Below are 14414 nucleotides of genomic sequence, written 5' to 3'. Positions count from 1 at the left end.
TCTGGTTGGTTTGGTCCTAACCAGCCCCTGCGCAGCTGGGATTGTGGTTGTGAAGCACGCAGTGCCAAGGGGATTTGAGGTTTGGGGTTTTTTTTTGTCGGTTGTGGGGCCTGAACTCTGGGCCTGGCACCACTTCCGGCTTTTTCTGCTTATGTGGTGCTGAGGAATCGAACCCAGGGCCTCATGCATGGGGGGCGACCGCTGCTCCACGAGCCACCTTCCCAGCCCTGTGTGGGCTTTTTATTCCTGCGCTTGCTGATCCTGGAGCTTTGCTTTCTCAGCCAAGGATGGCGCTCCAGCATCTGAGCCATGGCTCTATTTATGGTGCTCCTGGAATTTGCGACCTGAGCTCTGAACACTTGCGGGCAGCACTGTGGCAGCAGAGCCGCGCCCCACCCCCGCTGGCTTTGCTCAGTTCAGAGGTGGCGTGGCTCATGCGCTGCCACCTGCCTCACCCCCCCCTGCGCCCCTCCCGAGGCCACGCCCCCGCGTGCCACCCCATGCCGCTTACTGTGAAAACTTTCTTTCACGGTGTAGGGCAGGCAGTCCTGGAGTTGCAGCTCCTGGCTTTGTATTTAGCCGCGTGCACCATAGCTCCTGGAACCCAGGGTGTCAGCCGCTTGTCTGGGCTGTCCTCAGACCCTGCCGGTGACAGTGGCTATGGCTGCGAGCCGCCCGCCCGCCCGCCCGCTGCTTGAATCTCCTTGCACCACTGTAGCGCTCTCTCACAGAGCTCTGCTTTACAAATAATTGCTCGCATTTGGAAGGCGAGGGGTTCTCTTCTTCATGGTGTTTCTGTGGGTTGTGGGACTTGAACTCTGGGCCTGGGCGCTGTCCAGCTGTCAGCTCTTCAGCTCAAGGTGAGCACTTTACAACTTGAGCCACAGCGCCACTTCTGGTTTGTTTTTTCTTTTTGCTTATGTGGTGCTGAGGAATGGAACCCAGGGCCTCAGGCATGCAAGGCAAGCGCTCTACCACTGAGCCACCTTCCCAGCCCCTCATGGTGTTCTTAAAAGGTTTTTCTCTTTTTACTGATTTTGGCTAATTGCTTGTGCTTTGGTCTCATTGCAACAAACCACTACTGCCCCGTCCGGACCCGCAGGGTTCCCCTGTTCCAACGTCCACGTTTTAAGTTTAGGTTACACTTTATGCATGGGGTGGGGGGGTCCCTGCAGCGTGTGAAGCAACCCCATTCGTGGAATCCAGGGCTGAGGTGCTGGCAGGCGTGTCTTCGCTCACCTCATTGTGTGGCGGTGTGGCGGCGCCTGGCCGATTGCGTGGCCTCCGATATTCCCCGTGGCTCTGGGTGGACTCCTCCCCTCCCACCCCCCCAGCCACTCAGTGCAGCACCAGTGGGGCAAGGCATGGCAGGGCTATGTCCCCGGAGGCTTCCCCAGGGCAGCCCTGCTCTCCCCAGCTCTGGGCATCCGACAACGCGCGGGGCCCTGCTCCCTAGCAAAAAAACCCCATTTCCAAAACGGGCTTTGAACCTGAGGTTCCAAAACTTGGGGAGCGATATTAACCCCACATCTGTCCTGTATGCAGCAGTACTTGTGTGTCTCGGTCCCTCCCGCCTGCCACGCTGGCTTCCTTCTGTCCCTGTGGCCTGTGCACCCGCCTCCCATGCTCAGTCGCTGCCTCCTTCCCCGGGTGCCCCCCAGCCCCTCAAAGCCGTAACACATTTCCTTCTGCCCGCAGCGGGCCTGCGCCTGCAGGGTGCGTTCACGGCCGGCCTTGTCCTCGGCCTCTAGTCCAGTCTTTCCCCTTCCTGGGTCATGAACTCGGGCCTGGCATTCCGCCTGCTTGCTCTCAGCTGCTGTTCTGCTGTTGGAGCCAAACGAGCATTTTGCTAGTCAGTTGGAGATCCTCACATTCAGCCTCGAGTGACTAAGATGGGTTACAGGCGTGAGCCGCCATGCTGTACACCATCGGTCTCTTCTGGTTTCCAAGCTCCCAAACCACCTGGTTTCAAGAGTACAGCAAAAGTTGTCACCAAAAATTTCACAAGGATGGGACTGGGAAGGTGGCTCAGTGGTAGAGCACTTGCCTGGCATGCATGAAGCCCTGGGTTCCATTCCTCAGCACCACAGACACAGAAAAGGCCAGAAGTGGTGCCATGGCCCAAGTGGTAGAGTGCTAGCTGCTAGCTTTAAGCAAAAGCAGCTCAGTGCCCAGGCCCTGAGCTCAAGCCTTAGGACTGGCAATAAACAAACACTGAAAAGGTTAACAGCGTAGCCAGCACCTGCAGCTCACACCTGTCGGCATGCTGGTTTGAAGCCAGCGGGGCAGGTGAGGCCGAGACTCAAGCGCGCTCGCCTTGAGCAAAAGAGCTGAGGGACAGCGCCCAGGCCCTGAGTTCAAGCCCCACGACCAACTAAAACAACCCCGAACCCCTAGAGGGTTACCCCGCGTGACAGCCGTGCCAAGCCTGCCTGGCTTGGAATAGCGAAGGCAGGCACCAGAATAACAGCCGTGCGGCCAGGCAGGAGCGGGGCAGGGGTGACGCGGGGCGGGCTGGCCTCCAGCCGGGACGGGGCTGGGGCGGAGGGCTGTGGCTGGGGCCGGGGCGGAGGGCTGGGGCGGAGGGCTGTGGCCAGGGCCGGGGCTGGGGCTGGGATTGGGGCCGGGGCCGCGCCGCTCGCTCCCCGCCGGGCCGGGCCCCGCGGCGGCCTGCGCTGGGGCCGGGTGCTGGCTGCCTATTTCTCCACTGTTGACCCTGAAGGCCATCGAGGAGGGCACGCTGGAGGAGATGGAAGAGGAGGTCCGGCAGAAGAAGTCCTCGCGCAAGCGCAAGCGCGACAGCGACGCCGGCTCCTCCACGCCGACCACGAGCACGCGCAGCCGCGACAAGGACGAGGAGAGCAAGAAGCAGAAGAAGCGCGGGCGGCCGCCGGCCGAGAAGCTGTCGCCCAACCCGCCCAACCTCACCAAGAAGATGAAGAAGATCGTGGACGCGGTCATCAAGTACAAGGACAGGTAGGCGGGGCGGGCGGGACGCGCCGTGACGTCATCACGCGGGGCCGGGGCGTGTCCCGCGGCGGCGCCTCGCAGGGCGGGCAGGTGAGGTGGTAGGCCCGGACCCCGCCCGCCACGGGGACCCCGCATGGCCCGGGCCCCGGCCCCGGCCGCCCTGGTCTATACTGTCTGTCTGTGGATCGTACAAACGGTTTGAAGCAATAAAGTCCTCGTCCTTAGCAGCTGTCACTGGAGATTCTAGCACATTCTTCCAGCAAAGGGGGGCGTAGACAGTGGGCAGGAGGCCTGGCCTGGGCTCCAGGTTCTTAATCGTCCTGCTGAGCACTGGCAGTGTCTCCCGTGCCCGAGGGGCGACAGCATCGTGACATGGAAGCTTCAGGAAGGAATGTGGGAGGGCTGGCTTGCTTTCTGATGTCAGAACTTTACCAGGTGTGAAGTTGTGTGGGCTGCTGCTGCTTGCAGCACCTAAGTTGAGAAAGGTGTCGCTGCCATCGCTGCCAGGCCTGGTGGCTCCCGCCCATAGTCCCACTCAGGAGGCTGAGACCCGGGAGGAAACTTCCCAGCCAGCCTGGCCAGGAAGGTCCATTACACTTTTTTTTTTCCTTCCATCATGAGGCTTGAACTCTGGGTCTGGGCACTGTCTCTGAGCTCTTCAGCTCAAGGTGAGCACTTTACCATTTGGCCACAGCATCACTTCCAGTTTTCTGGTGGTTTGTTGAAGATAGTCTCACAGACTTTCCTGCCCAGGCTGCCTTTCAACCACAATCCTCCGTTCTTGGCCTCCTGAGTAGCCAGATGACAGGTGTGAGAGCCACCCACACCTGGCTCCAAGCTGGGTAGTGGAAATGGAGCTGAGGCTCAAGTGGTAAGTGCTATAGCCGTAAGCAAGAAAAACTCCATACCCTAAACTGAAAGCCCCAGAACTGGCACAAAAAAGGGCACACACAGTATGACTAGAAGGGTAAAAAGAGGAGCCATTGGGTTTGCAGCTAGAAGCGAACGTGGGTATGTTGGTGTAGAGGGGACAGCACCGACCGCGGCCTTTCCCTGTGAGCCGCACGCCCAGAGCACGCCCGCAGAGGACGGGCGTCCACAGCCCTGAGCAGGGCTCCTGGATGCTCCCTGCAGCCCGGCACATGGCAGACCTCCGTGGCTCTGGGTGGAGCCCAAGGCCTTGCCCGCACTGAGTGCGCTTCACTGCCTTCCCTGCTCCACTGCGAGCGATGAGCCTGTGAGCCTCCACTTCTGCTGCAGCACGAGCCACACAGACGCGCGTGTCCACACCGCCTGCTGCACGAGGACACGAGCCGGTGACCTGTAGCGACCGAGGAAGTAGACCTCGCTAAGATTAGGAGCGCATGTTTTCAGGCAGGCACCAGGGTTGACCCCTGTAATCCCAGCCACTCAGGAGATGAGATGTGAGGATCGAGGTTTAAGAAGCCAGCCTGGGCAGGAAAAACTAAAAGCAGGGCTGGAGGAGTGGCCCACGCAGTAGAGCACTGGTTGTGAGCAGGGGAAAAGCAAGTGAGCACAGGTCCCTGAGTTCTAGCCCCACTAATACACGCCCCCCAAAATTATCAGAGATTGTGGCGAGGAGTCTGCAAGGGCAATGGATGAGAGCAGGGAATCAGGGGAAAGTGCTCAGGATTGCGGGCACATTGCAAACAGGGCAAGGGAGCTATTGGGGAGACGATGGGCTCCCGGCCCCTGTCCCCCACTTGGAGGGCAGAAGGCTGAGCAGTGGCATCGCCCTCACCCCTGTGCTCTGTCCCGCCCCGTGAGGCCTGGCGGGTGGGCCCTCCAGAGCTCACTGGAGAAGCCCAGCCCATGACAGACGAGGTCACTGTGGCTGTGGTCGTGGGTGTGGAGATCACATCACGAGGCACAAGCCTTGGCTTGCACATACGACCTTGGACCTCGGAGAGGCCCACGTGAGCTGCAGTCGCTTGTGGGCCGCGGCGCTGTGCATCATATGCACGCCATGTGCCTGCTGTGTGACGTCAGCGGAAGCGGCTCCCCTGGCCTCATGGGCCCGCGGACGCTGTTGGGGACGGCTTTGCCAACCTCGCGCAGCTGCCAAAACTGACTCCTTGTTGGGTACAAAGATGTGCTGGAGTCTCCGTGGCCGCCCCGCGCGCGCGCGCCCAGGCTGCGGCGTGAGGAGCCGCTCTGTGGTCGCTGGACGTCAGCGTTGCTGCTGGCTTCCGCTGGGCCACATTATGAAGTCACAAGTCTAGGTGACACTGTTTTGGACGTGAATTGAGGGCAGTGTCTCCCCCACCCAAGGGGATTGAGAAGTCCACGAGTACAGTGTCCACAGCCCCACGGGGAAAGCGTGGCTGTCGCGGGCTCTGCGGCAGCAGGCGGGTCCGCTGGCGGCAGCGCGCTGGCCAGCCAGGACCGGAAGCCATCCGCAGCCATGTAGTTGGCTTTTACTTTCTCCAGCATGCTAGTGCTGCTCTCCGCAAGAGACTGCGTTCTAGACAGAAGGGGGTTTTATGTGTGCGCGCCAGGCCTAAGGCTTGAACTCAAGGCCTGGTCACTATTCCTGAGATGCTTTTGCTATACCACTTGAGCCACACAGCGTCACTTCCAGCTTTTGCTCTTTATGTGGTGCTGAGGAATTGAACCCAGGGACTTCATGCATGGTAGGCAAGTGAGCACTCTACCACTGAGCCACCTTCCCGCCCCAGAGGGTGAGTTTTTGTTTTTTTGGTCGGTCGTGGGGCTTGAACTCGGCCTGGGCGCTGTCCCTGCACTCTTCAGCTCAAGGCGAGCGCTCTACCACTTGAGCCACAGCGCCACTTCCAGTTTTCTGGTGGTTCATTGGACATGTCTCACAGACTGTCCTGCCCAGGCTGGCTTTGAACTGTGATCCTCAGATCTCAGACTCCTGGGTAGCTAGGATGACAGGCATGAGCCACTGGCACCTGGCTAAGCTTTTTTTTTTTTTCCTTTTTTGTGGGTTCTGGGGCTTGAACTCAGGGCCTGGGCGCTGTCCCTCAGCTCTTCAGCTCAGGTGTGGCAAGCGTTCTACCCCTTGAGCCACAGCATCACTTTGGGCTTTTTCTGCTTATGTGGTGCTCAGGAATCAAACCCAGAGCCTCACGCACCCAAGGCAAGCGCTCTACCACTGAGCCACCTTCCCAGCCTCAGAGGGGGATTTTTAAAGCTTGCTTTTCAGCACTCTAGGAGTGGCATCGGGGGCCACCCGTGAGGAGAGCACGCGCCCTCCGTGGACGGGCAGCTCTGGCGCCGCCACACTGGGCCAGGAACGGGACTCGCCACCATCGCTTGGAATTGCTGAGGTTGCTTTGGTGGGTGTTGGTGGGCCTGTCACCGGCAGAATCAGCCCCATGGGAGCTGTGTTCACGCCCCGGTTGCTGGCCCGCAGCTTTTTGGCTCCGGGCTGGTGGTCTCCCAAGCCAAGCCCCACTCCGGCTTTGGGGCAATTAGAGATGAATTCGGTGGGCGCCAGTCCTGGGATGACAGGCGGAGCTGCGCCCGGCGCCTGGCCTCGGCCTCGGCTGTGAAGGTGAATCCTGCAGTGCCGGGGTGTCGTGGGGCGCGAGCCTGCGCCTGCCCGCAGGGCGGGGCCGGGGGTCGCCTTTCCGCTCTGTCTTCCTGCGCTGCTCTCCGGGCGTCAGGTTTCCCGCCCGCCATCCCCCACGGCCCGTCCTGAGCCGCGGCAGACGGGGCCGGCTGAGGCGCTCCTCCTCCACACCGCCGTGGGCGCGGCGGCCTCTGCCGCCCCTCGGGCTTCAGCTGGGTCCTCGGCTTCCACCTGCCGCGGCCCGCGGCCCCGCCGCAGAGGCCCGGAGCCGCCCACCCGGGAGCCGCGGACGGTCCTCCGCGCCCGAAACCAGTCGGGAGGGGTGGGGGCCGGGTCCCGGTGCCGGCCCGGCAGCTGACCACGACGGCCCGCGTGCGCTGGGCGATGCCAGACCCCGACCCCGCTCCGGCCTGTCTTGGGGTCCCCGTGGACGCCCGCGGGCTGCGTGGGGCGCAGGCGCGTTTCCACCCTGCGCGGGACGAGGCCGCGCCTGGCGTGCGCCGCGTGGTGGTCGGCTCTCGGAACGTTCTAACGCCACAAAGGAAAGATCTAGAACGCTCCGTGGGGAGGACTGCAGCGTGCCCCCTTTCGGTGTGGGGCAGGCCTCGGGTTCGGGGCGGGCGCGGGTCCCCGCGGGCTGCGCGCTGACGCGGTGTGTCCCCGCAGCGGCAGCGGGCGGCAGCTGAGCGAGGTCTTCATCCAGCTGCCGTCGCGCAAGGAGCTGCCCGAGTACTACGAGCTCATCCGCAAGCCCGTGGACTTCAAGAAGATCAAGGTGCGGGCGGGGCGCGGGGCGGGGCCGGGGGCGGGGCGAGGGCCAGGGCCCGCCCCCGTGACGCACGCGCCTCCCCCCAGGAGCGCATCCGCAACCACAAGTACCGCAGCCTCAACGACCTGGAGAAGGACGTGATGCTGCTGTGCCAGAACGCGCAGACCTTCAACCTGGAGGGCTCGCTGGTGAGCGGGGGCGGGGCGGGGCTGGGAGGGGCGGGGCCTGGCTGGGAGGGGCGGGGCCTGGCCGGCCGGGGCGGGGCCTGGCTGGGAGGGGTGGGGCCGGGCCGGCCGGGGCGGGGCCGGGGCCGGGCAGCCCGCGCTCACCCCTCACCTCGCAGATCTACGAGGACTCCATCGTGCTGCAGTCCGTGTTCACCAGCGTGCGGCAGAAGATCGAGAAGGAGGACGACAGCGAGGGCGACGACAGCGACGAGGAGGAGGAGGCGGAGGAGGAAGGCTCGGAGTCGGAGTGTGAGTGGGGAGCGGAGTGAGCTCGGGCGGGGGGGCCCGGGGCGCCCGCTCACCGCGCTCCCGCCCCGCAGCGCGCTCCGTCAAGGTGAAGATCAAGCTGGGCCGCAAGGAGAAGCCGCAGGACCGCGGCAAGGGCGGGCGGCGGCGGCCGAGCCGGGGCGCGCGCGCCAAGCCCGTGGTCAGCGACGACGACAGCGACGAGGAGCAGGAGGAGGTGAGCCCCCCCCCCGCAGGGGGACCCCAGCCCGCGCCCCGGGAGGTGGCGCAGGCGGGCGTGACCCCACCGTGCCTGCCCGCCCCGCAGGACCGCTCAGGAAGTGGCAGCGAGGAGGACTGAGCCCCGACATTCCACAGCGGCCCCCGCCCGCGGGCCCGCGCGGCGCGGCGCGGCCGGAGAGTCCCGGTAGCAGCAGACGAAGCTCCCACGCGGGGCCGTGGAGACGCGAGGGCTCCGCAGACGGCGAGTCCATACTCCCGCGGCCTCGGCGGGGCGCGGCCTGGGCGGCCCGCAGGTGGGGTCTCGGGAGCAGCGGGGTGCATGTGCGTGGCCTCCACGCCTCCACGGTGCCTGGGGACAGGTGGGCGCCGGGCGGCCGGCGGGGTGTGTCAGTGTCACTGGATGTCCAACAGTAATAAATTAAACCAACTTCCACAGCCGCCGCCTGCGCCTCCTTGCTGGGGGGGGGCGGGGGGCTCGCGGACACAGAGCCCAGATCCCTCCGTGGACGGCAGCAGGCGGCCGGGCACCGCGCCGCACACCCGCAGTCCCGGCCTCGGAGGACGCACGGGAGGCCAGCCTGATGGAGGCCAGGCTGAGCTAGTGCGACCCGACAGCCGCCGCCGGGCCCGCCCCCCCGCCTCGGACGCCGGCCCTGCGCCCCAACCCTCGCTGCGGCGCCTCGCGGCCCGGGCTTGCGGTTCAAAGCCAGCCTGGGCCGGAAAACCCATGAGACTCATCTCCACCAGAAAACCGGAAGTGGCACCATGGCTCCAGTGGTAGAGCATTGGCCTTGAGCTGAAGAGCTGAGGGACAGCGCCCAGGCCCAGAGTTCAAGCCCCACGACCGGTTTTTTAAAAACAAAAAGCAGCATGGCAAGTACTTGCCTCGATTTCCCGCCCGGGCAGGCCTGGGCTGCGCAGGAAAGATGGAGATCCACACGTGCAGCCCCACCCGAGTCTAAAGTGTGCCTACCGCCTCCCTGCCCCTCTGAAATACATTTGCTCAGCGGGGGCAGGACGTGCCCCTTGGGGTGCAGGGAGCACAGGGAGTAGCATGGGGGGGGGACGGCACTTGACAAGCCCGCTGAAGGATACAGACCCTGAAGCGAAAGGCTGGAAGCCAGAGACCAGCCCCCACCTGGAGGAGGAGGAGGAGGAAATCAGGGCTCAAAAGGATCAGGAAGTGCCATGGCACTGGGGTCCCTTCCCCTCCCCCCAGCTTCTGCCTGCCCACAGCCTCACCAGGACTCCTCCCAAGCCCCGAGCATGTTTCGGCTCTGCGGCCTCCACTGCGCTGCCATCAGCCCAGAGAGGGAGGCCCACGGCCGAGGGCGCAGCGCCGCTCAGCAAAGGCTCTGGTGTTCCTTTTTGGTGATCTGGGGGAGAAAACCGGGGAGCCAGGGCCTGGCCCTGGCGAGGAAGCCACCACCCCTGAACTCCGCCTCTCATCCTTTAACTCTTACAGACCAGGGTTCACACAGCCCATGGGACACCCACCGACACATCACACCCCACACCACCACACACCACCACACCACACACCACTACACACCACCCACACCATCACACACCACCACACACCATCCACACCACCACACACCACTACACACCATCCCACAGCACCCTACACCATCAGACACCACCACACTCCACTACCCACCACACCAGTACACACTACTACCCACCACACCATCACACACCCCCACCCCCTATACCACTACACACCACCCCACACCACATACCACACTACCCTACACCACTCTACACCACACCACCACGTACCACCCTACACCATCACACACCACCCCACACCACCCTACACTCCACACCACCCCACACACCACAGTACACCACACCCCTGCCGCCCAGGTAGCTCTGATCACAGACAAGCGGGGCTCGCGCAGCTGGGCCGTGTGAGCGCCCCTGACCCTGAGCCCTGGGCTCGGCTGATGCAGAGAAGTGGGGGAGGCCCAGGGCCCGCGCAGCCTCCCCACGCCGCCCGGGCGAGCGCTCCACCCCTTCAGCCCCAGCGCCATGTCCACCTTTTTTCATTGCTCATTAGACCTCCCCACCCAGCCCGAAGCCAAACCAGACCTCAGCCTGGGACAGGCGAGAGGCGCGCAGCCCTACACAGCAGAACAGCAAACCAAAACTCAGCCTGTGGGCAGCATCGCAGCAGAACCCACGTGGGTGCCCATCCTTGCTGTCTCTCTAGAAAATTCTTTTTTTATTTTGGTTCGTTGTGGGGCTTGAACTCTGGGCCTGGGCGCTGTCCCTCAGCTCTGCAGCTCAAGGCAAGCGCTCTACCGCTGGAGCCACAGCGCCACTTCCAGTTTTTGGTCGTTCATTGGAGATCAGAGTCTCATGGACTTTGCTGCCCAGCTGGCTTTGAACCATGTTCTTCAGGTCTCAGCCCCCTGAGTAACTAGGATCTCAGGGGTGGGCCAGGGGTGCCCGGTTCCACACACACCCACTGCACCACGTTAGACGCTTGTCTTCCTGGCTTATGCCAACCCCGCCCCCACGACCAGGTGATTGGACAACTCAGGCTCAGCAGTTCAAGTCCCACTCTGCTAATCCAGCTTCAACATGGGCTCCGCGGATGGCCCCCCTAAATCACAGCAGAGCCCCCACCCCCTCATCCTTCCCCTGGGACACAACCTCTCCCCCTCCCCCGGGAATGACAAGAGCCACCTGTGAGCTCCGAGACAGCAGGACCATCTGCTCAAGAGCGCGGCCCCCACCGCTCTGACAGAACGCAGGCCGCTCCGGCCCAGGGCCCCCACCCTAGCCAGGCAAGGTGGTCCCCACCTAGAATCCCAGCTGCTGGGAGGAGGAGGGAGGGAGACTGTGCTCGGATCGTGTGCTCGGCCTGCCATCCCAGCCACTCAGGAGGCTGCGACCGGAGGATCCGCGCAGCGAAGTCCCTGAGGCGCTCGGCCGGAAGTGGCGCTGAGGCTCCCGGGGTGGAGCTGAGGGGCAGCGCCCAGGCCCCGAGTTCGGGCCCACGACCGACAAAACAAAACCACAATAACCAGGGGACCTAATCTGAAAAATCAGCCGAGCAAGTACACGGCCAGAACGGCCAGAACCTTCCCCGGCGGCCGCGCCTCCCACGCGGCGCCCTCGGCCCAGACACCCGGGCCCGCGGCGGCGGCGGGGGGGGGGCTCCAGGCTGGGCCGCGCGCTCGCCATCCTGCTCCGCAGACCTCGGGACGCAGACAGGAAGTCCGGCCTGGAGAGGGGAGGCGGGGACCCCTCGAGTTCAGGGCGGGCCCCGGCAGGAGGAGACCCCCGCTTTACGACCAGGGCCGCCGGTGCGTCTGTCTGTCTGCGCAGCGAGGACTGGGGTCGGGGTCAAGGCCGGGGGCGGGGGGCGGGCGGTCTGTGGAGGCAGCTGAACCTCAGCGGGGGTCAGAGGTGCCCCCCCGGAAGCCCCCCCCTGCCCACCCCAGTAACCCACACCGGAAGCCCCACTCATCTTCGGCCACAGGGAGGGGCGGGCCTTCCGAAAGAGGAAGCGCTGGGGGAAACGCAGCGGCTGGGGGGGGGGCTGTTCACCGTGTGCCTCTGCCGGGGTCCCCCACCCCGGGTCCCCTTCTGTGAGGGTTCCGGTGCTCCAGCCTCAGGGCACGGGCCCCGAGGCAGGGCCAGGAGAGGCCAGAGCCCTGAGGCCTCCAGAAGCCGTCCTGGAACCCGGCGACAGGGGCGTCACTGCAGAGCTAGGCTGGCCTTCCCCAGGCGGCCCTGACCTGCAGCCCGGGACAGGCCGCCTGCAGCGAGCATGCGCAGAGCCTAGCCACTGTGGAGACCAAGGCAGGAGAGATAGATCCCCCCTTCCCCCAGACACGCACACAGGACTGACTGATCACAGACTAAGCTCGTTATTTCTTGTAATTTTTCTAAAGGCAAGCTAAACCAAGTTGGGTTTCTGTTGTCTTGGCCAGTCCTGGGCTTGAACCCAGGGCCTGGGCTCTGTCCCCGAACTTTTTCCCTCAAGGCCAGCGCCTCCCACAGCGCCACTGCCAGCCTTTTTTTTTTTTTTTTTTTTGGTGGTTCATTGGCGATCCAAGAGTCTCCCAGAAGGCTGGGAAGGCGGCTCGCAGCGCTCGCCTATCATGCTCATGAAGCCCTGGGTTCCATTCCTCAGTACCACGTACACAGAAAAAGCCAGAGGTGGCGCTGTGGCTCCAGTGGTAGACTGCTAGCCTTGAGGCCCTGAGTTCAAGCCCCAGGACTGGCAAAAACTTTTTTATAAAAAGGTCTCAGGTACTTTCCTGCCCAGGCTGGCTTTGCACCACGATCCTCAGATCTCAGTGTCTGTAGTTAGCACTACAGTGTGAGCCTCCCCACCCAGTAATTTCCATTTTTTTCCACAGCAGGACAGGAGTTTAAATCTCCAGGTGACTGATCACCGCCTCAGGGCACAGAACTAGCACCTTCAGTCGGGCTCTGGGGAAGCCCTTCCCTGAAGCCACATCTGGCTGGTTACACTGGCAGCCACGCTCCAGGGCTGTCTCTGGAATCCTCCTGCTCAGCTCGCTTTGTACTGGCTCATTTCCACGGGATCCCTCCAAGTTTTGTGGGTGCAGACAAGTGTTTCCCAGGCTTCTCCTCCGATTCTTGTACCCTTCCTCCTAACATCAGTGAATGTGTCCAGAGTGTTTATCAACTGATTTTTTTTTTTTGGGTCCGGTCCTGGGGCCTGAACTCTGGCCCTGGGCGCTGTCCCTCAGCTCTTCAGCTCAAGGCGAGCGCTCTACCACATGAGCCACAGCGCCACTTCCGGCTTTTTCTGTGTATGTGGTATTGAGGAATCAAACCCAGGGCCTCATGAGCTTGCCAGGCAAGCCCTCTACCACCCAGCCGCCTTCCCAGCCCCAGCTGATTTTTGAGATGTTTTTGCCCCTCATTCAGAGGGATGTACACACACATCCACACTCCACACACAACCACACACACCACACATCCCACACCCCCCACACACACACCATACCACACACAACCACACCACACACACCATACTACACACCCCATACCAGACACACCACACACCATACCACACCCCCACCCCACCAAAGCACACCCCCATACACACACCACACCATACCACACACAACCACACACCACACACACTACATACACCCCCCATACCACACCCCCACACCCCCATACACCACACAACCACACATCCCACACACCCACACACCCCACATATCCCACACACATACACCATACTACACAACCACACCACACACCATACTACATACACCCCCATACCACACTCCCCACCCCACCCCACACAACCACACACACACCATACCACACACAACCACACACACACCATACTACATACACCCCATACCACACCCCCACAATACACCAAACCACACCCACACACACACACCCACACACCCACATCACACACACACACCATACTACACAACCACACCACACACCATACTACATACACCCCCATACCACACTCCCCACCCCACCCCACACAACCACACACACCACACATCCCACACACCCACACACCCACCATACTACATACATCCCATACCACACCCTCACACACATACACCAAACCACGCCCACACCCACACCCACCACACACCCACCCCACACACATACCCCACACACACCCCACACACACCCACACCACACACCCCCACACACCACACACCCCCACACACCACACACCCCCACACACACACCACACCCCCACACACACACCACACCCACACACCACACACCCCCACACACACCACACACCCCCACACACCACAGCACACCCCCACACACACCACACCACACCCCCACACACACACCACACCCCCCCCACACCACACCCCCACACACACCACACCACACCCCCACACACACACCACACACCCCCCACACCACACACACCCCCACACCACACCACACACACCCCCCCCACACACACCCCACACACACACCACACCCCACACACACACACACACACCCCACACCCCCCCCACACACACACCCCACACACCCCCCACACACCCCCACACCACACCCACACACACACCACACCCCCCCGCACACACACCACACCCCCCCACACACACCACACCACACACACACCCCACACACACAACACAACACACCCCCCACACACACACCCCACACACACACCACACCACACACACACACCCCCCACACCTCCACACCCCCCACACACACACCCCACACACGCACGCGCGCGCGCGCACAGGTAACGTCCGGGCTGCACTCGGGAAGGTTTCACCGGTCGCGGTTCACGTGGCGCTTTGGGGAGAGCCGGTGCGAGCTTCGTTTCCCGCGGCGGACTCGCTCCGGCGCCGCGGGGGTTAAGGCGCGGCCCCGCCCCGTGAGGTGCGGACTTTTGAAAATCACCCCACCGCAGGCC

General features: G+C 63.1%; 1 protein-coding gene across 6 annotated transcripts in view; it reads left to right on the top strand.

Annotated features, from left to right (window-relative positions):
• Window positions 1–8206, top strand: part of Smarca4 (SWI/SNF related BAF chromatin remodeling complex subunit ATPase 4) — a 73265-nt gene extending 65059 nt beyond the window's left edge. For 4 of the 6 annotated variants that reach the window (XM_070002237.1, XM_070002239.1, XM_070002235.1 and 1 more), the window contains 6 exons: window positions 2714–2976; window positions 7196–7304; window positions 7385–7486; window positions 7642–7774; window positions 7846–7988; window positions 8079–8206. In XM_070002237.1, coding sequence (XP_069858338.1) covers window positions 2714–2976; window positions 7196–7304; window positions 7385–7486; window positions 7642–7774; window positions 7846–7988; window positions 8079–8111 — 783 coding nt within the window. In that variant the 3' untranslated portion in view covers window positions 8112–8206. The remainder of the gene's footprint in view (window positions 1–2713; window positions 2977–7195; window positions 7305–7384; window positions 7487–7641; window positions 7775–7845; window positions 7989–8078) is intronic. The other 2 variants (XM_070002240.1, XM_070002238.1) reach the window with 1 other exon arrangement.
• The last annotated feature ends 6208 nt before the right edge of the window (window positions 8207–14414 follow it).

The sequence above is a fragment of the Dipodomys merriami genome, unplaced genomic scaffold, assembly GCF_024711535.1.
Source record: "Dipodomys merriami isolate MVZ:Mamm:240054 unplaced genomic scaffold, mDipMer1.0.p SCAF_6, whole genome shotgun sequence".
In the NCBI taxonomy this organism is placed as follows: domain Eukaryota; kingdom Metazoa; phylum Chordata; class Mammalia; order Rodentia; family Heteromyidae; genus Dipodomys; species Dipodomys merriami.
Note: the sequence above shows the minus strand (reverse complement) of the source record. Positions and strands in the feature narration are given on the sequence as shown.